This window comes from Choloepus didactylus, chromosome 6, assembly GCF_015220235.1.
Source record: "Choloepus didactylus isolate mChoDid1 chromosome 6, mChoDid1.pri, whole genome shotgun sequence".
NCBI classification, from domain to species: Eukaryota; Metazoa; Chordata; class Mammalia; order Pilosa; family Megalonychidae; genus Choloepus; species Choloepus didactylus.
This window is the reverse complement of record NC_051312.1, coordinates 109,786,593-109,810,424: the sequence shown is the minus strand read 5'-3', so window position 1 is coordinate 109,810,424 and position 23,832 is coordinate 109,786,593. Positions and strand designations below refer to the sequence as shown.

Genomic DNA, 23,832 nt, shown 5'->3' with positions numbered 1-23,832 from the left:
GGAATTGTGGTCCCAGAGCTGGTGCTGCATGTAGAGGCAGCTCACGGAGCTCCCCGACAGAGAACAACATGGGAGAGCAATAGCCATACTGCCTGGGGCAAGGGACGGCCTGCTGTATGAGGAAACTCCAAATACTTCTGATGGTGATTTTTTTGAAACACTAACTCTTTCAAGATACATAAAATCCCATTTTAAAGGTAATATAATAACTAAAACTAAGGATCCAAATGCCAAAATCCCACTGACAGTCCTGTTCATTCTGTTCCTTTACATACGCTTTACTGAATGCCTACTATGTACCAAGTTTTATGCTGGAAGCTACCAATGGCAGTAAATCTGAGGTCCGTGCCTTCAATGAGCTTACAGTCTGGTGGTGGAGACAGCATTCAATAAATAATTATACAAACCAATACCTAATTGTAACCTGTGGTAAGTGCTAGCTAGGAAGCTTACAGTGTGCTATGAGAACACACATCAGGAAGTCCCACCCAAAGTTGCAGTTTTACGACTGCAAGAGGCCTTTTGTTTCTTAAAACCAGTAGCCCGTCAAAATGCATCTTCTAATCTCATATGGCCACGTTCAGAGGGAGTTAGGATGGAGAGTGTACGAAGCAGCATTTTTTCCTACTTATTTCAAACAGGAACTCAGGAATGCAAAACTATCTTGGGAAATGATGTCAACCTTCGGGAAATTGCAACTGTTTCTCTTCTCCTTGGCTTTCAATGTTGAGAAGGGAGTATGTACAAAGATTTATGCACAGATAAGCTTTATGTGTAATAATAGAAATTTTGTAATAGTAGAAATTTTGAAATAGCATAAATATCCATCACTAGTGGAAAGCTTAGATGAATTATAAGAATAGTCTACGGAATATTATTTCTGCCTCTCCTTTAAAAAATAGTGCAGTAATACCTACATACTGAGATGGAAAGCTCTTTAAAACATATTAAGTAGAAGAAAGCAAATGAATTGGTATGACCCAATGTGGAGAGCCGTCTCCCGGGACGGGCATAGCGCATGCGCTGTAAACCTGCTCCAAAGTCCCCCCGCCCATCGAATGAGCCAAGATGGCGCCCATATCCTGCTTCCGCTTATGACGTGCACACTCACTATTCCTATCTGCCAATTGAGTGCATATGCGCGGCGCTAGATCATTGGTTATGAGTAGAGTACTTAAGAGTTTGCCCAAGCGAACCTCGGGGAGACAGCCCACTAGGAGCCGTACCTGACGGCCACATCGAGGCTGCTCTCCCGCGAGGCACTCTGCCCCGCGTGGAAACCTGTAACAGAGAATGCTTATCTAGCTTCAGTAAAAGACTTGCTCTCGCAACCGCCGTGTGGCTCGAGTCGTGACTTCCAGCCAGGTCAGTTTGCGTGGTCTGCATCTCTCTCTCTCTCATCCCTTGTTTCTCCCCTCGCCGGCCGGGGAACAGGGGTCGAGCGGGGCGGCGCCGGACAAGTGGTGGCCCGTACGGGGAACGCTCCTCCTCCTGCCTCGCTCTCGACGGTCCCTCTGTGAGGAGAGCAGCGCTGCGCATCGAGCTTACGGCGGACTTCCCGCGCCTGATCAACGCGAGAAGGTGAGTGCGTCTTATTACATGATAGTTAGGGCCCGTGGGTTTTCAGGTGACCCCGGGGGACTCGGAAGAGCTCTCCGAGTGACTGAAGTATAGTGCCGACTGCAATCATGGGGCAGTCCGGAAGTTCACCTCTCTTAGCTCCCTTAAAGAACCTTTTGAAACAACGGGGTATCTCGGTCAGGAAAAGCTCCCTTCAGCGTTTTCTTGATGATGTTGATACTTTTGCCCCTTGGTTTGCCTGCACCGGCAGCCTTAGCCTACCCTCTTGGATGAAGCTCGGTCGCGACATAGACCGAGCGCGCCAGACGGGCGTGTGTATGGACCCGATTCTAGTACCCATATGGGAGACCGTCCGTGCGGTCCTTGAACTAGAATCGGCTGCCGGCCTAAGCCCGTCCTCTGCCTTGCAAGAAGCACGGTGCGCGCTCCAAGAAACCCAGTCAGTTTCGTCAGCGGACGGCTCCTATAAGGGCAAACCGCCGGAGTCCAGTGACTCTGACTCAGAGTCAGATAGCGATACTGGCGAGGAGGCGGAAGCATCCCCGCTACTTGAGTGGGAGGAGCCTCCCGCCACACCCGTGCGGCCTTCCGCCCCGCCAATGTCTACCGCTGCACCCCCAGGGACACCCCAGCTCCCAACTGACGCCTTGGGCGGTCCCACCAAAGGACCTCGCCGAGAGCTCCCTCTAGTGGCCATGCCCAGTAAATGTAATTATCCTTTGCTGCCAGACCCGGAAACCCCGATGGGCCGGTCAGGGGAGGGGCAACCTTTGCCGTACCCCCCGCCCGAGTACACAGGCCCTCAGGACCCTTTGCCATTAGGTAGTGGTGGGAGACATTTCTGGAGATGGAACCCTTTCACACCTTTTGGCATGCTGGGTGGCTACCAGCCACTTGAGCCACAGCCAGTCTCAGAAATGTACCCGGTTATTATCAATCCCCAAGGTGGCAATCAGCACGAATCATATGATTACAAACTATTGAGGGAATTGAGGCAGGCCGTCCATCAGTATGGCCCCAATGCCCCTTATACCTTGAACATGATCGAGAACCTCTCTGCTCTAAATCATACACCCGCAGATATTTTTCAGCTAGCCCGTGCTTGCTTGCCGTCAGGCCGATTCATAGATTGGAAAGCATGGTTTGAGGAGTTAGCTGAAGAGCAGGCCGCAAGGAATGCGGCGGGGAGACGTGGCGGGTGGAATGCTGACATGCTGTTGGGGAGAGGCGCCCATGCCCAGAACCAAACGGGTTTCCCACAAGAGGTCTACGCCCAGATCTTCCGCTGTTTTGTGGGTGCCTGGAAAAAGCTAACAGGTAAGGGAGAGGCTCAGGCCTCACTCAGCAATATACACCAAGGCCCCACAGAACCATTTGCGGATTTTGTAGCCAGGATGCAAACCGCAGCTGAGAGAATCTTCTCAGATCCAGGAGTAGCAGAGACTGTGGTTAAGCAAATGATTTTTGAGCAGTGCAACAAGGAGTGCAAAGTTATCCTGGCACAAAACAGAGCAAAAAATTTGACAGAGTGGGTCAGGCTCTGTAGAGATACTGGCAGCCCTTTAACTAATGCAGGTCTAGCTGCCATGCTAGCTAGCTCCCTACAGGTGGCTACAAAAGGCCCGAGAACCTTAGGGGCAAAGTCTAACGGGTGCTATGGCTGTGGCCAATCAGGGCACTTTAAGAGAGATTGTCCCAATAGACGTCAGCCCCCTGCCACTCAACGGTTTGGCGAACCAGGTGCAGTAACCAGGCCGTGTGGCCGTTGCCACAAAGGCCCTGACCCGGTGCTCAGCTGGGCCAGAGGCTCTGTTTGTGTTTTTCCCCAGGAACCAGGACGTCAACCAGTGTGGGTTCCGGAAAGACTGGTGAGAACCGTGACATCACCTGAAGAAGCCAAGGAACAGCTGTCAGAAACGCCAACGAATATACAACCTGAACCATTAGACCAAGCCTCCGACCCTGCTGATGATGGCGACGACCGACAAGACGATAATAGTAGGACTGACCACCCCGCGGTTGCCCAAAAAGAGGATCGGTAACTCTGTTCTTTGCTCTCCTATAGCAATCCTTCTAATCTGCCTTTTTCTTTTTTTAGTGGAACTGTGGTAGCGCAGGAGAGTGGTCTTTGGGGCCTGTGGCATCATCCCCCGACCCTGGCCCCATTCTCTGCTGGGTCTCCCGCCTCTCCTGTGTTTTTCACTCGTACCCTGTCTCTAGGTCTCCACCACCTGCCTTCTGACAGAAATATTTCCTCCACAAGCTTCAACGAGTCCTTCCCCCTCACCAATGACACACTGATCCTCTCTTTTGCTAACCTCTCTGTCAAGGTTGTCAACACCACAGTTGCGGCGAATGCTACTTGTGAAACTGGTAATGGCGAGTTAAGTAAGGGAGTCTTGCTTGAATTTCTTAACGTTACAGGGAAGAGCCGCCAGTCTTGTGAAGGGATCTTGAGTAAAAATGAGACTCAAAGGTGCCTTTTCCTTCCGGGGTTTGCTCCTACAGTCTGCAAACCGTTCCAAAGACCCGGATGCCTCGCCGCCCCGCTATCCTAGTGTATCGCCCAAGTTATGTCTGGCTCCCCGTCAAGGCAACCGACTGGGTTGGCCCTGTTTCTCAAGTTGTTTCACTTAACAATATCCCCTTCTCTAAGTCTAGGCGTCCAAGAGGCATACCTTACCCGAGACGTGCTACGCCGCCACAATCAGATGCTGAACTTAAATTTCCAGGCCATTCAGAAACTCCTAGCGGAGATAGATGAACTTGGACTAGAAATAGATGGACTCTGGAGAGTTCTCCAGCAGACGTGTGATACCCGATGGTTATTCGGGAGGCTTTGTGTCACCCCGGTTAGGGTGAACTTGACAGAGGAGCAGCAAGATGTCGCCGAGTGGCTCAAGGACACTTATCTCCCCAACTTCACCAATCTCTCCGACCAAGTGAAATCCGACCTTCAGGGACTTGAGAACATTAGGAAATTGAAGCCTGTTAGTTTCGACCTTTCCACACTGGGCGAGACTGTAAAAAATCTGTGGGACCAAGTCACCTCTTGGTTCTCTTGGCCCAATTTGACTAATTGGATTCTCTTGATGGTGGGACTATTGGTGGGATTAGTCATTGTTAAATCTTTGCTAGAACGCCTGTTTCAAGCGCGGCAGTACCGTGTTACCATTATGATGGCTATGTCCTCCACCTTTGATACCCCCAACAGCGACCATTCTGATGGCCATACCCCATCCTGGCCGCCTTGGGCGGGGCACTCGGGAGCGAGGTTTGTAGCTAAGCGCGCAGCTGTGTCCCGGGTATAACGGGCGACGCCAGCAGTCATAATTTTTGTCTCAGGTAGGTCCCTAAGGCAGAGTCATAGTTGTGGCCAGACTTGACTCTAGCCAATGCATAGGGACGCCTAGTGACGCCTCCGACTCTGGTTAATGCTATCCCTGCCCCCGCCTTTGTCCCCCAGTTGCAAGGCAAAGCACTGCAGGGAGAGTCATGTTGTTTCCAGCTCACGGACTCTCCTGTCTCCATATGAGGTGAGCATTCTGGTCGGTGCTAGAGGCTCCGCCGCTAAATGGCTGAGACCTAGTCCAGACTCCCCAAAGCACCGGAACAAATTGTGAGCCATCTGGGTTCACGGGAGCACACTCATCACTGGGGACACTGGGTCGATATAAATAATAAAGGGGGAGATGTGGAGAGCCGTCTCCCGGGACGGGCATAGCGCATGCGCTGTAAACCTGCTCCAAAGTCCCCCCGCCCATCGAATGAGCCAAGATGGCGCCCATATCCTGCTTCCGCTTATGACGTGCACACTCACTATTCCTATCTGCCAATTGAGTGCATATGCGCGGCGCTAGATCATTGGTTATGAGTAGAGTACTTAAGAGTTTGCCCAAGCGAACCTCGGGGAGACAGCCCACTAGGAGCCGTACCTGACGGCCACATCGAGGCTGCTCTCCCGCGAGGCACTCTGCCCCGCGTGGAAACCTGTAACAGAGAATGCTTATCTAGCTTCAGTAAAAGACTTGCTCTCGCAACCGCCGTGTGGCTCGAGTCGTGACTTCCAGCCAGGTCAGTTTGCGTGGTCTGCATCTCTCTCTCTCTCATCCCTTGTTTCTCCCCTCGCCGGCCGGGGAACAGGGGTCGAGCGGGGCGGCGCCGGACAACCCAATTCATCTTAAAAAAAGAAGGAAAAAAGGTGTACACATTTAACATTAATACAGAGGAAGGGGGCTATAAGGCTGTACAAAGTGTCCATGGTGGTTACTGCTTACATAGGTGAAGGAGGGTCATGAATCCTTTTCCATGATAATCTATTTAGGTATTACTTGTACAATAAACATGTGACAAAAACATTAGCAAAGAAAAACCTGGAAGCCTCAGCAGCCTCTGTGGACAGCATGCATCCTTCAGTAAGGAATTCAGGAGGGCTCTCGCTCTGGTTCTAAGTGTGAATTGGGCATGTGCTGTTATGGGCTATACTTCAACAGTTCTGATATTAGTTTATACTTATGGACACCCTTGAAAAGAATCAATAGGCTTTACCAACTGATACGAGCTGAAAAGCAGCCTGAAGATATTGCTGAAGATGTGCCTAAATCCAGCCACAACAGACCAGAGGACCTAAGACACAGGGCTGCTGACTCAGCTGCAGGAAAACACAAGGGGAACTGGAAGCTAACAGTAATGGAAGCAGCTACAGTTATATCTGTCCTGTGGCTCAGTGAGGCTGGCCCAATGCCTGCCTTGTAATGACAGGAACAGAGCAGAGTTAACTCAGGGCAACCAGGTCCCTCTCCCCGGGATGACAATGTGGGAGGGCGGTAGGGAGAGCAGGCTCCCCGGGGCAGATCACACACCCTTTCCCCAGGAGTTCCCTGACAGGTCCCCACTGCTCATCTAGTTTGGCCAGCCTGGCTCAGAGCAAGAAACATGCTGGCAGGAGACTGGGCTCTTCTCTCTCAACAATTCAAAGCACCGGGATAACTTTCCCTTCCAGAGTGACCCGTATCCTTAATGCTCTTGTTGGAAGCAGAGGTCTGGGACAAAGCCATGACTGGTCTGACCCAGGACACCACATGCGTCATTTAATGACATGGGCACCCCAGCAACTGGGCACAGCTCCTCCCCACACTGGGGACCCCTCTTCACCAGCCACTGAATTCCAGGCACTGGCCGGGTGGGACTTGGCTACGGTAACCTCTGGCCTGAACTCAGCATCCAAACCTGGAGACAGAAGGCTTTTCCTTCTGTCCTGCCCCTTACTTGGAACACCTCCTCCTTCCTCTCATTGAATGAGTTCTGGCACTTGCTTCACCAAAGTTTTACTCAGGACCTACTGTGTGTAAGCCATGAGGCAAGGCAAGGGGAGGGAAAAGGGGGTGCCCACTGTCTCTTCTCAGCTCCCATCCCACAAGAGTCTTTCTAGCCCAAAGTCACAACTAAATTGAAACTGTGTGGCAATTGTGTACAATCATCTTGTTTTCTACTCAACTAAATCGTAATCTCTAGGGGAGCCGGGCCTGCAACATTTGGGAATGGTTGAACAGAAGTATCAGGTCTAACAGGTGGTCATTTTAATTCTCATATGCAGTCCCACACAGAAGCTAAGAGTCTCCGAGCGACTTCTCAAGAATGCTTCTGCCTAGAATTCTCAACGAGACGGCACATCAGGACCAACAGGCAGTAACGGCTCCAGGCTGCTATGACAGCTTCCACAGTTGCCCTCCACCTCAGAGGCGGGGCAGCAGCGCCACTGTCCCCACTCATACCACATCACTTCTGTGATAACTCTCAACCGGGGGACAGACACAGCAAAATCCGGCAGATGGGCAAGGCGAGCCCCTCCTGCCCTCCACCCCCAGAGCAATCCTCAACGGCCCAGGCAGCCCCACACCAGGCCCACCACACAGGGACTCCACAAGCTGCCGGGGGAGACGGAGGGGCCAGAGTCCCACGGAGTGGACTCCCCCTCCGCAGTGGCCCAGGAAGGGGTCAATACAAGGAAAGCACCTGCTGTCCCACCAGCACATGGCAGGCCCTAAGCAAGGGTCAGCTGGCAGCCCTGCCCATGGGACCCTGCGGCCTGGCCAGGGTCTGTCCCTCTTTTCCAAGAGAAGCCCATGGACTGAGACTATGTGAAAAAAAAAAACAGGACAAAAGACAACAGGGAAGCCTTTAATAGGAGCCAAAATATATTTTATCATAGGAGGTCATTCTTTCCCTCCTACCTTCAACTCCCCCGCCCCGCCCAGAACCCTCCCTTAATTCTAAAAAAGTGTATACCATTTTTTTTTTATTGGAACTTTTTCTTTGACATAAATTAACAGTAAAAAATGACACAAAATTTCAACTACCTTATAGAATGCAAGTTTATGGAAAATTTAGTTTTCAGAAAATAACTGGAAAATAAAATTAATTTTATGCTTAAAAGGATTTTATATTTGTAACTGGATATTTATATATACTAGTTTATTGATACAAATGGAAAACAGGAAAATCGATACATGTGATCTTTAAAGGTGATTTTCTCATTTACCAATTTTATACATACATGTCCTCTTCTCTATCAAGCCCTGGAGACTGACTTTGACTCCCATCTCTCTAAGCCATTGTGCCCCGAAAGCTCCTGCAGCTGTGCGCCATCTTGAACCTCCTAGCTCTCACTCACACTGCTCCAGGCGTTTGGAGTCCTACCTCAGAGCCCAACACAAACTCTTATCTGCCCTGAGAGCCCTTTCTGTTCCTCTGAATCAGAGCCAACTCGTCCTTCTGCCTTCCCACAGCACCAGACTTTAATACCATCACTGACACAGGCCACATTTTATGAGTCCTGTATTAGGAGGGTTTTGCATCCATCTTCTCTGCGAGATTGTGCTTCTGAGGGGCAGGCTCTGTGTCTTCCATCTGTCTGACACCTATTGCCAAGGAACAGCACCACACACCCCAGGCTCAATAAACATCTCACGAGCGCATGAACTGAATAAAGTATCCCTCCTGCCAAAAGCTACCATCTTTCATTCACTCAGCAAATATTAACAGAGTGGCTTTCATGGGCCATTCAAGACACCAACTTCTAGGGATGAATAAAAGATTAAGTATCTTACGCACACGGACAGGTTAAAACACAATTTGTAAAGTACAACAATGAAAGAATATTCCAGGCACCAGGCAGGGAGTAATAATCATAAGAAGGCAGATGAAGCCCTGTTTTAAGTTTGCAGGCCTCATCTCACATACTTTCTGGAGCCCGAGCTCATTGACCAAAGTGGTAGGCAAAAAAACCTGGTTCACTTAAATTACTGTACTATCTCTTTGCTGTTGTTGTTGTCCTTCTTTTTTGGTCTGTTCATTTTTGTTTTGGGTTGAGTGCAAACAGCAAAAGCTGAATTTGCAAAAATTCAATGTCACATGATGTGACTCCACTGTGCCCACTCCATGTATTAACTTATGTTCCCCTCCCCTCCTCTCTAGTGTCTTCCTTCTGACATTTTATGTAAATATATGCTCAACCTGAGAGGTCTTACCTGTTCCTGATGGCTTCATCCCACATGCCTGCCCTCCCCTTAGAACTCATGAAGCACTTTGGAAGACACTGGAGTCTGCTTGACGGTTCCCCCAAATCCCTGCCAACCCTCACCTGCCGGGTGCTTAGAGCTCAACACCCACCTCGTCACTAATCAAACAGTGACGAATGATGTTACCTGCTAGCCACACCCATTTGCATACCCACTCCACAGGGCCAGGAGAGGAACACATCTCAGACTCCTTTTACATTCTCCTCAGGGCAGACAGCAAAAGCTCAAATCCTTGCTGGGTAAACCCACTCCAAACCCCATACAAATACCTGGCAGACAACTCATCACTGTGGCTGTACTTAAGGCATTATGGTGCAAGTGCCTTGGGGTTCCCTCTAATTCATGGGCCAGAGGTTGAGCTGGTCACTGAAGGTGAGTGACTAACTCCTCCTTTCTGGTTCTTCAGCCCCATCAGGTGACCAAGACTGTAGGCTCTCCCAGGATAGGGCTGGTGCCTTATTTATTCCTGGGTCCCTGGGTCCAGCACACAGCTGGTCCTCAAGGGACATTTGCTAAAGGGAGAGATTATCTTCAGGACCCAGGCTGCTTAGTGGTTTTCCTTGCTATTGGAAGCCTCAACTCCCGGTCATTGAGAAGGCAAAAGGAAACACTGATGACTATGCTTGCCAAAGACAATGAAAGCTGAAAACTTACTTTTCATAGTGAATCTGGCAACTTCCTGCCAAATTAAAAAACTTATGCTGTCGATCCCAAAATTAAACACATTGTGACCCTTTTCCAACCAACTCTCCCTTCAGTTTTACTATTTCCACTATTCCCCACTCATCCAGGCCTGCAGCCTTTGCGGCAACTTTGACCAGTCTCTGTAATGTATGTCACTATTACAAGGAATTAATAACAGAGTGGTATGGGGGGGGGGGATACACCTATTGCAAACTATGGGCTATAGTTAACAATAAATATTTTAATAGTATTTCATCAACAGTAACAAATGTACCACACCAATGCTAAGGGTCAATAATGGGGGGGGGTATGGGGTATTGGATGTTTTGGGGTTTTGTTTTGAGTAATGAAAATGTTCTAAAATTGTGGTGATGAACGCACAACTATGAGATGAAACTGTAAAAAACTGATTGTACACTTTGGGTGGATTGTATAGTATGTGAATATATCTCAATAAAACTGCTCTTTAAAATCACACACATATAACAAACTTGTTGCCCAGGGGATGCTTATTGTGCTTGCATCTCTCAGAAATCACCTTTCCACCCGTTCCCTTCCACTCTTCACCCCCACCCAGGCACAAGACCTCAGCTGAGGCTTCACCTGCTGGCCTCGGGTTCCCTAGCTCAGTTCTCTTCCCTCCTTCCCCACACCCTACATGCCACCACCAGGCTATTATTTACTAAGTTTTGACCAGTCCACCCTCTGCTCAAATATCTTTCCACTTCTTCAACCATGACTCTGCATCCATCAGTTCAATATTCACTCTCAGATCTGAGGAACCCTGACTAATCCTCCTGCCTAGCGGAGGGCATGCACTGTCTCTCGCCTTCCAGGAACATGTACTTTTCCCTGCAGGCACAAAATTTGCAGACCACATCCCATCCAGCTCCGAGGCTCAAGGCCGGCCCAACCTCCAACACAGAGGCTTTCCCCACTGGCCAGCCCCACCGGCCTCTCCCTCTTTTGCTCTCCCAAAACTTGTCTCTAGTCCTTCTACACTCTTCCTGTTGATTCATAAATACTCTCCTGTACTGAAAGTCAGAAAAGATGAGAACTAGAAACTTATCAGCCACTCGATCCTGCCCAAACCACCAGTCTTTCAAATCTCACAGAACTGTTACTAAGATTAAATAAGAACTTACATGAAGGTGACTTGTTCATCTCACGTTCCTAACAGCGCCGACCAAACCGAGGATTTTGGTTTCCCGCCAAGGCCTGCCAAGTGCAGGTGATTCCTATCACTCACAACTCTGCAAGGCTAAATCTCAATAAACAGCAATTTCTCGTAAAACAGCAAACGAACACCCTTTTCATGGAGAATTTTTCCTTGCACCCTGCATTTAGTCACTCAGGAACTTCTATGGTACAAAATTTTACGTAACTGCACAAATACGTGTGGGTGAAAGGAGAAGGCAGGAGTTCTCGGCAAATCTGGTGACACGGCCACAGGTGGAACATGAACACTAACTTACAAGCGAGGCAAATTCGGCGCAGGAAACAGAAGAGCTGAGCAGTGGAGATGGAGCGGAGAGCTCTGCAGGGGCCCTGGTACAGGGTGCACAGCACAGGGGCACAAATGAGGCCACGGGTAAAGGATGCTTCGGACCATAAAACTGCAGCCACCTTCCTTTCCAACGTGCACGCCCACCGCAGGGGCGAGCACGCCGAGATTCTGGCTCACGCTCAGTAAAATCACTTCTTGCCAGTCCGAGACAGCCCCGATAATTCCTGCCCGACCTGGCCCACCTCTCCGCCCCGCCTGCCCCCGCCCAGGGCCTTACCGATCGAGATCTCCTGAGCGAAGGCCAGCGAGATGAGCAGCAGGGGTAGTCCCACGGCGATGCACGTGACCATCTTGTCCACCGCCAGCTCCAGCCGCAGCCCCTTGAACTTGGGCTCCGCGGGCTCCTTCAGCAAGAAGTCTGAGAACACGTACTCGGTGGCCAGGTGGGCGATGGCCATGGCTGCGGCGCGCCGGGCTCAGCCCGGCAGGTCCACGAGGGTAGGCCCGGGCACCGCCGGCGTCGGGAGAGCTGCGCGGCGCCTTCACCCGGTCACCGGCGGGGACCGCGGGTTTCGCTTTTCCTTTGCCGGCTCCCCAGCTGCTCCAGCATCCCGCCTGCCTTGGTGTCTCTGCGCGCCAGGGCTCCCAGCTACCCCCGCTGGGGCTGCAGCTGCCCCTGCTCGTCTCGCGGGTTCCCGGGGCAGGCGCCGCGAGGGCGCAGCGCGCGCAACTCCCGTGCTTCGCGCCTCGCCGGCGCCCGCAGGCGCAAGAACCAGCTGCGGAACAAAGCGCTTCTCTCCTGCCCTGGCCCCTGCGCTCTGCCTGAGCGGCCGGGGCGTTCGCGCTCTTCCGGAACCATCCGCAGAGACCGAGTACCCGGGGGCGTGGAGTTTCCGGAAACCGCGGTGACGCGGGACGGGTGCGCGCGGCAGCATCCCGCGTGCTATGGATCCTCCCACCGAGGGGGAGCTTCCCACTGAGCGGCCCTTCTGAAAATTCTCGGCTTCTTCCCATCCTCATTCTCCCCACTTCCGGGCTCCGGGATTATGGAACTCATTCCTGAAAGCGACCCCTTACTCGCTTAGATAGGATGGCCACCTTTACATTTCTATACGGTGAAATCAGGTCAAAATGAGCTGCAAAAGCCTCAAGGAGCAAAGGATACCTTAAAAGACCAGTCAGGCAGTGTAGAGCGAGGGTATGCGGAAGAGGGAGCGCTGGGCCCTTTGAGGAGCTCTGTGCGCGAGAGGAAGGTGCCAGGCGCTGCGTGTGACTAGATCTCGGGGTGGGTGGGGGTTGGGGGTTGCAGGGAGTAAACCGCTTTTAGGAAGTGGATGATGAGGAAATGCTGTATTTGGAGCAGACAGATTCTTACAACACGAGTGCTGCTTGGGGCCAGCTGGGCTGCCTTCCCTGTTCTTTGTACCTGGGCTGTTCCATGGGTGCAAGCATCCTCTGTATTCCTGTATACAGGTACATCTCCACCCCAGCTTCTCCTCCCAGCACACACCCAATGGCCTACACAACTCTCCACTTGAGTGAATCATAGGACTTTAGACTCATATTGGCCAGGACTGTAATACTCATCTTCCCCTCAAACTTCGACTCTAGTTCTCCATCTTATTAAAGGTACCTTCATCCACCCATATATCCAAGCCAGAAACCTAGAGCCTGTCTTTAAAGCTCCCCTCTCAGCTGCCACAACTAATTCCAACTCCTAAATATAGCATATCTGAGAGCTCTCCATCTATACTGCCAACCCCTGAGTTCAACCTACCATCCTCCCCTAACCACACACCCAAATGTTCTCCTCAAGCCTCTAGTGTTATTTTGCCAGGCTGCCATGACAAATACCACACAATGGCCTTAACAGGAGTTTATTGGCTTACAGTTTTGAGGCTAGGAAAAGTCCAAAATTGAGGTGTTAGCAAGGCAATGCTTTCTCCCCAAAGTCTAACATTCTGGTGCTGGCTTCCAGTGATCCCTGGGGTTCCTGGGCTTGTATCCCTTCTTCACATCACATGGCAATGTTCTCTCCTTTGTCTTCTGGGTAACACTGACTTCCAGCTTCTGACTTCTCCCCATGGCTTTTTCTAAGTCTGAATTTCTTCTGCTTATGAAGGACCCCAGTAATTTGAATTAAAGCCCAACTGCATGGTTAGGCCATTCCTTAACTAAAATAACATCTTTAAGAGATCCTATTTGCAATAGGTTCATACCCACAGGACTGTGGATTAAGAAACTGTCTAAATTGGAGTACCTGATTCAATATACTACACCTCCCAAGCCACTGTCACCCCACAGCTGCCAGGAGGAGCTTTTAAAAAGCTTCAATCTATGCCATGCAGAAGCAGGCTTGTCATTACCCAGCCCTTCCTGGTCTGTGTGGACAGATCCGCTCAGTACTGTGGTTCAGTGTTAGGCCTCTCTTTGTTTCCACACACCAAAAACATGTCACTCAACATCTCTGTCAATAAAAAATTTGATATTAAAAAAAAAATCTTCAATCTGTTCATGCCACTCCTCTAAAGTGTACATTGTTTTTAGGAAAATATCCAACTTTCTTATCATGGTCAGAAAGGTCTCCATGATCTGGTCACTGCCTTCTTCACCAGCTTCACTATGTCTCCTTCAGTTCACCAAGTTAGCCAGGCTCCTTCTCTTCTCCAGCCTTCACTTGCCCAAAACAGGCTCCCTACAGTGGCCTCTTTGCCAAGCTGACTCTTATTCACCCTCCTGGTCTCAACTTGATGTCACTTCCCCACAAAACCCTTCCCTAAGTATATTGGACTCAGATCCCCTTTTATATGCCCTCCATTGGCAGGTCTTGATGAAGTTATTTGATCTTCCTGTGCCTCAGTTTCCACATTTGTTGAACTTCTCATTTATTTAATGTTTCTCTCCCCTTTATATGGTACACCTCATGAGGACAGATCCACACCTGTGTATACCATCTTATCTCCAATACTTAGCACATGTGCCTGGCACATAGTAGGTGTTTTAATAAATATTTATTAAATAAAGTTCTGAGGGAATCTAAAAATTGTTCTCCTTGAAAACTGTCAAAAATAAGTGGCCCAATTTACACTCATTCACCCAGACATTCACAGCACACAGTAGAGGCTAGTTCCTGAGCTCCATGCATGGGGAAGCAATGGATGAAGAAGATGCATCCCAATCCCTCAAAGACCTCACATCTTAGTATGAGAAATAAGGCAAGTTCATTATGAACTAATAGAAGTTAGAATAGGTAAGTATGATGAAAGGTGGGGCATGCCATGGGAGGTGCAGATAAAGAGCTTTTCAGGAGAGAGTGAATGCATGATTACATTCCCCTTCTCTACCTGTCAAATCTACTCATCTGGTAGACTCAAATGTCCCATCTTTGGAAATCCTTCTAGGATCCCCCTCATTGTAATGAATCCCTCCCTTGCTTAGCACTTTCTTCCTCTGCTCTAGATGTCGTTCATTTTTCTGTGTGATGGCTGACTCCCTGGCTGATTGTCCTTAGATATCAAGTTCCTCTGAGGATCTGCACTGCATCTCAGTTTTTTAATTGCCCCCAGCCCCTGGCAGAGTTCTTTACATTTAGTAGGCAGTCAATCCATGTTTGTTGAATTTAAAATGGAGACAAGAGAAAGAGCTAGTTAGGAAATGGAAAGTGGAGACATTTGACTGTGGTATAAGGGAAATGAAGAAGAAAAAGTCAAAGGTGGAAAGGTTGGGGCCAGAGAAAGTGGTCTGAACCTTTTCAGTAGGCAGTAGGGGAGTCATATAAATGGAGCTGTGCTTTAAAAAGATTAGTCTGCTAGCCGCGTGAAGAATAAACTGGAATGCAGAGAGTGGAGGTGGAGAGGCCAGGTAAGAGGCTATTGAAATATTTCACTTGAGAAGTAATGAAGGCCCAAACTGGTACTGTGACTTTGTGGATGGTAGTGAGTAGCACAGAAGGGAGTGGTAGTTAAGGAAGCCATTTTTTTCTACCCAACATTAGGTCAAACAATCTGACTTCTACCAAAGTTTTTTGGAAGGAAACAAGAAATCAAGTTGGTCACGTCTGGTTAAGAGCCTGAGTTCTACTCCTGGATATATCACTTGCTAACTCTGTGACCAAGATGTGTCACTGGAAACCTCTGGGCCTCAATTTCCTCATTTGCCAAATAGGGATAATACCTACCTCATCAGGTTGCTCTGAGAATTAAATGTGATAATACACAGGCATACCTTGTTTTATTGCACCTTGCTTTATTGTACTTCACTGATACTGTATTTTTTACAAATTGAAGTTTTGTGGCAACCCTGGTTAAGCAAGTCTATCAGTGCCATTTTCCAACAGCATGTTCTTACTACATGTCTTTGTGTCACATTTTAATTAAGATATGTACATTGCTTTTTTAGCCATAATACTATTGGACACTTAACAGACTATAGTATAAACATAACTTTTATATGCACTGGGAAACCAAAAAATTCATGTGACTCGCTTTATTGTGGTATTTGCTTTACTATAGCTATTTGGAATAGAACCCACAGTATCCCCGAGGTGTACATGTATGTACAGTGCCTGCCACATCAAGGGCACTCAGCCTCCCATGGCTGTCCTTACCAACCTCAGGAGTTTAAGGTGTTGAATGACAGCATATGTGACATTGCTTTTTAAAAAGAAAAAAAAAAGACTTTAAGCTGTAGAATAATTTTAGACGTACAGAAAAATTGTGCAGGTGGAACAGAGAGTTCCTGTATACCCTCACCTCTGTACTCTATTTCTTCTTTCATTAACATCTTACATTAGTATGGTGCATCTGTTACAACTAACAAACCAATATCAATATATTATTATTAAAGTCTACACTTTAGATTTCCTTGGTTTTTAAATAATGTCCTCTTTCTGCTCCAGGATCCCATCCAAATGTAATGACAGCATTACATTTAGCTGTCATGTCTTCTTAGCTCCTACTGGCTAAGACAGTTTCTCAGACTTTACCTGTTTTTGATGACACTGCTTTTTTACAGTTAAAAGGTGCATTTAGATATTAAATACAAGTTAAATTATTTAGTGTGCACAGTACTACCAAATACTTGTGCATGCATCACCACTATCAATTTTTGAACACACAATCACTTTTTGAACATAGGTATTAAAAAACACCACTCCCCCTAAGTCCTCCCTGCCCCTTTCCTCACCCCAGTGTCATTTGTCAAAAGGTGGCCAAAGCAGTTGTGGACCCCAAAGGCACTCTCCCAGAACTCTGTTTTGCTTATTTGAGATCTTTGATATTTGACTATGAGTTTTTGCAACAAAAAAATAGTCATTCGCTTCTTACAACAAGACTTCAAGGGTGGCTCCAGAAGCCCAATAGACTTTCAGTTCTGTTTATATATTCATTCCTTCACTCTAGAAATATTTTTTGAGCAGCTTTTAGGAGTCTACTCTATGGCCTGTGCTGGGGATGCAGCTGTGAGCAAAACAGTCCAGGGTGCCTTGTTTTCACAGAACATACATTCTAGTCGAAGAGACAGACAAAAATCAAGCTAACAGACAGATAAAATGATTATATCTTGTGATGAGTACTACAAAGGAAACCAATGGAAATAGGAATAACAGAGGGAAGGGCTCACTTCAGACATGGCAGTCTGAGGAGGTCTCATGGGAACTAGGAAAGGTAGCTCGTTTTTGCTAGGGTGTGGGGCAGGGAATGGGGGTGCTGGAGAGAAAGCATTCCAGCTATAGAAAGCAGCATGTGCAAAGGCCCTGAGGCAAGAAAGAACCAGCAGGGCATGGGAACTGATAAAAGCTGGAGCTGACAGGGATCTGAGATGCAGTTGAAGAGGTGGGCATGGAACAAATCAGGCTGGGCCTCGTAGGTAAGGAGTTTGGATTTTATTCAGAGTAAAATGGAAAGACATTAAAGGGCACTAACCAGAGAAATGATGTGATCAGATTTGCATTTTTAAGAAAGAACACTGCTGCTGCTGTGTGGACCATGGTTGGAAGGGGCAGGAGTGACAGTGGAGAGGCTGGTTAGGTGATTGCTGCAGTGATCCTACTTGAACACGATTTGTGAGTCTGGAGATCATGGTCAAGGTTAGAGAAACACATTTTGGCTCTGTCAGCATAGAGGTGGTCTTCAGATCTATGAGGATGGGTAAAATAACCTATGGAGAGGTTCTTTCAGTTTCCTAATGTTGCTGTAACAAATCACCACAAACTTGGTGGCTTAAAACAACACACCTTTATTCTCTTACAACCCTGGAGGTCAGAAGTCCAAAATCAGTTTCACTGGACCAAATCAAGCTGTTAGCAGGACTGCACTCTCTCTGGAGGCTCTAGGGGAGAATACTTTCCTCACCATTTCCAATTTCTAGAGCTGCATTCCTTGCATTCCTTGGTTCATTGTCCCTTCCTCATCTTTAAAGCTAGCAGTGTAGCAACTTTTTCAAATCTTCACATTGCCTTCTTCTGTCAAATCTCCCTCTACCTAGCCTCTTACAAGGACTCTTGTGATGACATTTAGGGCCCGCCTGGATAATTCAAGATAATATCCTATCTTAAAATCCTTAATGTAATCACTTCTGCAGTCTTTTGCCAGATAATGTAACATTCACAGGTACAAAAGACTAGGACCTGGATATCCTTTGGGACCAGTATTCATCTTACCACAGAGGGTAAAAGAGAAAAAAGGGCCCAGTATCAAACCCTGAGGCGTGCCAACATTTAGAGATCAGACAGAGGAGCAGCAGCTAGCTGGGGAAGCCAGCCTAAGGCTTAGCTCTCATCACCACTGTTTCCCAAGGTATGTTTGTCAAAAAGATACTCTGCCAGGCCGAATCTTGTGCAAGTTGGTTATGTAGTCACCCAATTCATTGATGGATTTTACCTGCTGATTCAGGTAATGAGTCTCAGTGAAGTCACGCAAGTAGAGGTAGTTTTTGTCAGTGGGCAGTTTGTGCAGTTCTAGTAATGACTGATTCACCCTTTTCTCCGAGTACAATGCACACTCCATGGCATTCAGCCCTCTCTCCCAGTCCTCACATTCTGGTTTCTTGATGTCCTGAAGGAAGGCTCAGTAAAGGTCTTCAAAGTCACCTCATTATGGTCAAAGTAGGAAGACATGGACGGGTAGATGAAAGAGGCGTAGAATTTCAGGTTGGTCTGGTGGTTGATGGTGACCTCCGTATCCTGGTTGTAGTTCTGGTGCCCCTACCACGGGGAAGTGGTCGTCATGGCGGGTGGCTTTGCGGCACTGGAGAGGTGGTGGGGGCCTGGGGAACAGTCTGAGGATGCTGAGAGGAGGTGGTGGAGGGCAAGTGGCAGGTTCTCTTCTTGCAGTGTTGAAGCAGGAAATCTTGGTGACTCTGCGAAGATGTAGGGCCTGTTTGCTTTGTTTTTAATGGTGGTCATTGCTCATGATTTCATAGAATGATGCCAGAGGGAAAACTGATAACTGAGTCCTTGAAAAAGCAAAAAAGGATGAGGTCAAAAGCCAAGTGGATACTGTCCTTGCTAGAAGCCAAGACACTTCTCTCTTCATAACAAGGAGGAAAAGATGCTTGTAAATGAAGGTAGGGTTGGTTTTCCCAAAAGAGTGATGTTGAGAACAAAGGAGTATGCTATGTTTGGGGAAACAAATAATGTTTGAATTGTCATATTATTTGTGGAGATATACCATTATGTTGTTTCATTTGCTCTAGCAAGTGTCACTGGGTTACATGCTAAATATTTAAAAGATAATTCTCCTTTTCCCAGACCCCCATCTTCCAAGTTTAGTGATAGGTGATCTTCAGTGAAAGAAACCATGCAAGCAGCCATCTGATAATATGAGAAAGTTTATTAAATATAGAAGTGGTGCAATCAAACTACTTTGTGGTTATGTTTTTCATTAAAAAAAATAAACTAAATGAAAGGAAAAACCTTATAACTAAACAATTTGTTGTCTAACTAAAGGTGGGTTATAAATAAGGCATTTGTCATAATTATTATTATATTATTATACAGTCTACACATGCATGAAAACTGTAAAGCACACACTACAAAATCACATCACTAGTGGTTAGCAGGCTGGAATCCAAATTCCTTTGGGTGCCCTGTGTGATATGGCATTCAAGGAAACTATGGGCTGAACTAATAGCATTCACTTACTGTTTTAACTGACACTAAAGCTTCTATGTTAAATACCCTTTTCCCCTAAAGCATCTATCGAATACCCTTTACCCGTCACCAAAATGAAGATGAGAAAGTACGAAAGCCCCCTTCACCAGAGTATTTATTAGGTCTTATTTGTTCACCTGGACATTCAAGTGATCCACTGCTGATGCAGATGTGTGAACATCCCACCCATCTGGCATGGCAGAGGATTTCTTGGCCTGAGCTAAGAGCAATTTCTCGGTCTAGTAATAAGCAATGTTGCTTTTATCAATCTTACACCTATGGTTCAAGCATGTAGAACAGAGTATGGATTGACTGGTAATAATTTGTTTACTTGTTCAATAATTTATTTTTGTATTTGAGTTCTTGAAAACCTTAATACTTATCTTCAAAGCTGATTTCATGGTTTAAAAAATTGCTATTCAGGAACTTCTTGTTCTAGATATCCATCTTCTCTATGCCTTTCCTTTTCTGTTTTCTCCTCCAATAAAGGACCATGTTTTAAGAGGCATGAAATCTAGGATTTTGTGAGATCCTTTCTCCACCCAACCCAAAGTCAGCTGCCTTGATGAATTCCTCCTGGTGCTTCTCCTATAAGACTGTTTTTATTTCATAAGAGATGGTGATGTAGAAAGATCCCCCTAGCTTAAGGAAAAATATCAGGCTCAAGATTCAAGCTTGGATGTGCCTCCTGCAAAGTTACCCTCTCCTCTCAGATGCTCCCACTAAAGTTTCAGGGAAGTCCCTGATTGCACAGTGAGAGAATCTAGCCTGCTATTTCACAGATTCTAATACTCCCAGATTTTGAAATATAAATAGAAATTCTCTAGCTGACTTCTTCAAAATGAAAACATTGCCACAGAAACATACTGTAAAAACATATAACATGAAGTGAGTTGTAAACATTCAAATATCACTAGAGGTTTGCATAAAAACAGCAGCGAGTTTTTTTAAAATGCTTATAACTTTACCTTTTATAGCAAACAGTGCACAGACTATTTATATATAAAAGGAAGAAAGGTCAGGAGAGCTGGTTAAAGCCTCCAAAATATTCATTTGGTCAAATTCTATCAGTAGATACTGACTTAGATATTTCCATGAACTCCTCAGAAAAGTATTTTCCCTGGAACAACTAAGGAAGCTTCTTCTTTACGGTACTGAAAAATCAGTACTATTCTAGTTAGATGTCTGAGGTGCTGTAACTCTTTCTAAAGTTGTCCATCTAGAAACTTTTAGCTAAGGAAGCACTGACCAATCTATGAATTATGAAAAATGGAAAATAGAGAAATCTTTCAGAGAGTCCCCTCCCTCACTCAGTGAATTCATTCAGAGAACAGAGTTGGCATTTCTCAGTCATGAAAATTCTCCTTTTTCTGTATGTCATACCTGAGGATTATTCATAGTCTATTTAAAAAATAAATAAATAAAAGCAAATTGCTTTGGATTATGTTCCAGAGGATCAGGAGCCTGATCCAGGATACAGTGTCAACCTTCCTTGGTGAACATTGCCTTGGTCCAGTTTCCCTGTCGGCAGCCGTCTGTCCGGCTGTGGAACCTCATACCTTCCTGCTTGAAGGAGATCATGATTCACAGGGCATCTGTGGGGAGCGCACAGGACTGGACTTCCTGGTACGCCATCTGCTTCCTCGCGGCGTGGAGTCTGAGAGAGAGACTCACGGTGGCTATCAGCAGGAGGAGTCCGACGATAAAAAGGATCACTAAGGCCGCCTTGGCTCCTCTGGGACCTAGAGTCTTGCCAAAGAAATAGAGCTGCTCCTCACCAGGTTCTCCTAGGAAAGGAAAAGTGAGGTGTCAGGCTTCTGCCTTTTCCCGAGAAAGGAAATCTTTATGCATTTACATTCAGGATGTGGGGGAGGATATCATTACCATTGGGGGGCACCGTGGGTGGGTGGGATGCTTCTTCAGAGGACTTCGTGGAGTAAGGAATCCTGTTGTCTGCACAAAGAAGACAAGTGGATTGTTTTAAAACAACGGAGTAGATTATTTTCATAATATGAGTTGCTTTGAGAGTTATTCCATTTCACCAATGAGGACTTTGTCCCACCATTGTCTGTGAGTTTTTCCTGGATTCTCACTATGTTGCTTCATACCAGTACTCATGCTTTTTCTAATCCATCTACCTTTCAAGCTTTTTCTCATCCATTAAGATACACTCAAGTATCAGGACTTTGTGAAACCTTGACTCATACCCCCAAATGATTAACCATTTCTTCTAAGGGCTGCCACTGAACCCTGTACTCTGTACTCTATTATGGGACATGCCATATTCTATTAAGCCTACATATTTACATATCTGTCTCTCTTATTTGACTCTGAGCTCCTTGGGGTCTATATCTGGGATTTTCTCATGTCTCCTGTTTTCAGGGTGCTGTCATCTGGCAACACACACAGACAACAGTACCTATGTTCCGGAGGACTGTGTAGGTTGTCTCCATGCCAGCATGGATGTGGTCAGTCACATGACAGTGTAGAAGCCATGTCCCTGGGTGATCTGCAAACAGTTCAATGGTTTGGAACGTCCCAGGAAAAAGATCATACACATCTCCTCGGTATGCTTTGTCTCTCTGTGGAAAACAGAAAACACAGTCTGAGGCCTTCCTTACATAGTCACAGACAGAAAAAAAAAAAAGAAAACCAAAATAAATCCACAGGAAGCAGAAGGAAAGAAATAATAAAACAGAAATCAACAAAATTCAGAATAGATACACAATAGAGCTAAATCAATGACACCAAAAGCTGGTTCTTCGAGCAGAGCAATAAAATTCATAGACTTGGGGTAGCCAGATTCCAAGATGGCCCCCAATGATCTGAGCCTCCTGGTATTAATAACTTTTGTGGTCCCCACCTACACTGTAATAGGGTAGGTGTGCATGACCAATAGCATATGGCAGAAGTGATGGCCTATCGTTTCCAAGAATGGGTTATAAAAGACCCTGGCTTCTGTCTTAGGCTCTCTTTCTCAAATCACTCACTCTTGATGAACCTGGCTCCCATATTGTGCCTACATAGCAAGGAACTGAAGCCTCCCATTAGCAGCCATATGAGTGAGCTTAGCAGCAGATCTTCTAGCCCCAGTCACACCTCTGATGACTGTAGCCCCAGCCGACATCTTGATTTAGCCTCATGAGAGATGCTGAATCAAAACCATCCAACTAAACTGCTCCTAGATTCTGGACCAATAGAAACTAAGAGATAATAAATGTTTGTTGCTTTAGGCTACTATAATTTGGGGTAATTTGTTATTCGGCAATAAGTAACTAACACAAACCTCTAGACAGACCGACCAAGAAAAAAAAGAAAAAGACACATACTAAAAATACCAGGAATGAAAGGTGGGAATGTCACTAAGACTTATAGACATTAAAAAGGAAAATAAACTCTTTGTGCATAAATTCTACAACTGAGATGGCATGGACAAATTCCTTAAAAGATAGAGACTGCCAAAGATAACTCAAGAAGAAAGATATAGCCCTATACCTATTAAAAGATTGAAATTGTATTTAAAAACTTTCCAAAAAATTAAATTCCAGGTGGCTTCATTGTGTATTCTACCAAACATTTAAGGAAGAAACATTTAAGGCCCAAGGTGGGTTCATTGGTGAACTCTACCAAACATTTAAGAAGAAATATTTAAGGCCCAGGTGACTTCGTTGGTGAATTCTAAACAAACATTCAAGTAAGAAATCAAACCAATTCTACACAAACTCTTCCAGAAAATAAAAGTGTACAGAATGCTTCCAATTCATTTTGTGAGGCCAGCATTACCCTGATAACAAACCAGATAAAAACATTACAAGAAAACTATATTTCTCATGAACATATTTGCAAAATTTCTCATAAACATATATGCAATATTTCTCATGAACATATATGCAAAAAACCCTCATCAAAATACTAGTAAATCAAATTCAACAGTATATTAAAAAGATAATGCATTATGACCAAGCAAGGTTTATCCAGGGATGAAAAGCTGGTTCAACATTTGAAAATTAATCAATGTAATTCACCAACAGACTAAAAAAAATTGATAGACTAACAAAGAAAAATCATATGATCATCTCAATGGATGTAGAAAAAAACATCTGATAGAATTCAACATCTATTCATGATCAAAACCCTTGCCACACTAAGAATAGAAGGATACTTCCTCAACCTGGAATTGAGATCTATACAAAAGTCAACAGATAATTTTATATTCAATGGTGAATGACTAGATGCCTTTCACAGTTTAGAATAAATCAAAGATGTCTACTTTCACAACTCATATTCAATATTATATTGGTGGTCCTAGCTGTGCAATAAGGTAAGAAAAG

At 46.2% G+C, this 23,832-nt stretch overlaps 2 protein-coding genes and 1 pseudogene across 2 annotated transcripts in view; all 3 read right to left on the bottom strand.

The window, feature by feature from the left end:
• The window catches only part of PANX1 (pannexin 1), a 74,746-nt gene extending 62,801 nt beyond the window's left edge, over positions 1-11,945 (bottom strand). Inside the window, exon 1 of the mRNA XM_037841138.1 lies at positions 11,630-11,945. Within this exon, the coding sequence (XP_037697066.1) occupies positions 11,630-11,810 (181 nt within the window). The 5' untranslated portion in view covers positions 11,811-11,945. The remainder of the gene's footprint in view (positions 1-11,629) is intronic.
• A 6,173-nt stretch (positions 11,946-18,118) lies between these two features.
• Positions 18,119-21,082, bottom strand: LOC119537263 (annotated as a pseudogene).
• A 3-nt stretch (positions 21,083-21,085) lies between these two features.
• HEPHL1 (hephaestin like 1) overlaps positions 21,086-23,832 on the bottom strand; it is a 103,538-nt gene continuing 100,791 nt past the window's right edge. Inside the window, exons 18-20 of the mRNA XM_037838719.1 lie at positions 21,921-22,079; positions 21,386-21,454; positions 21,086-21,288 (exon numbers count right to left, since the gene is read on the bottom strand). Of these exons, the coding sequence (XP_037694647.1) occupies positions 21,086-21,288; positions 21,386-21,454; positions 21,921-22,079 (431 nt within the window). The remainder of the gene's footprint in view (positions 21,289-21,385; positions 21,455-21,920; positions 22,080-23,832) is intronic.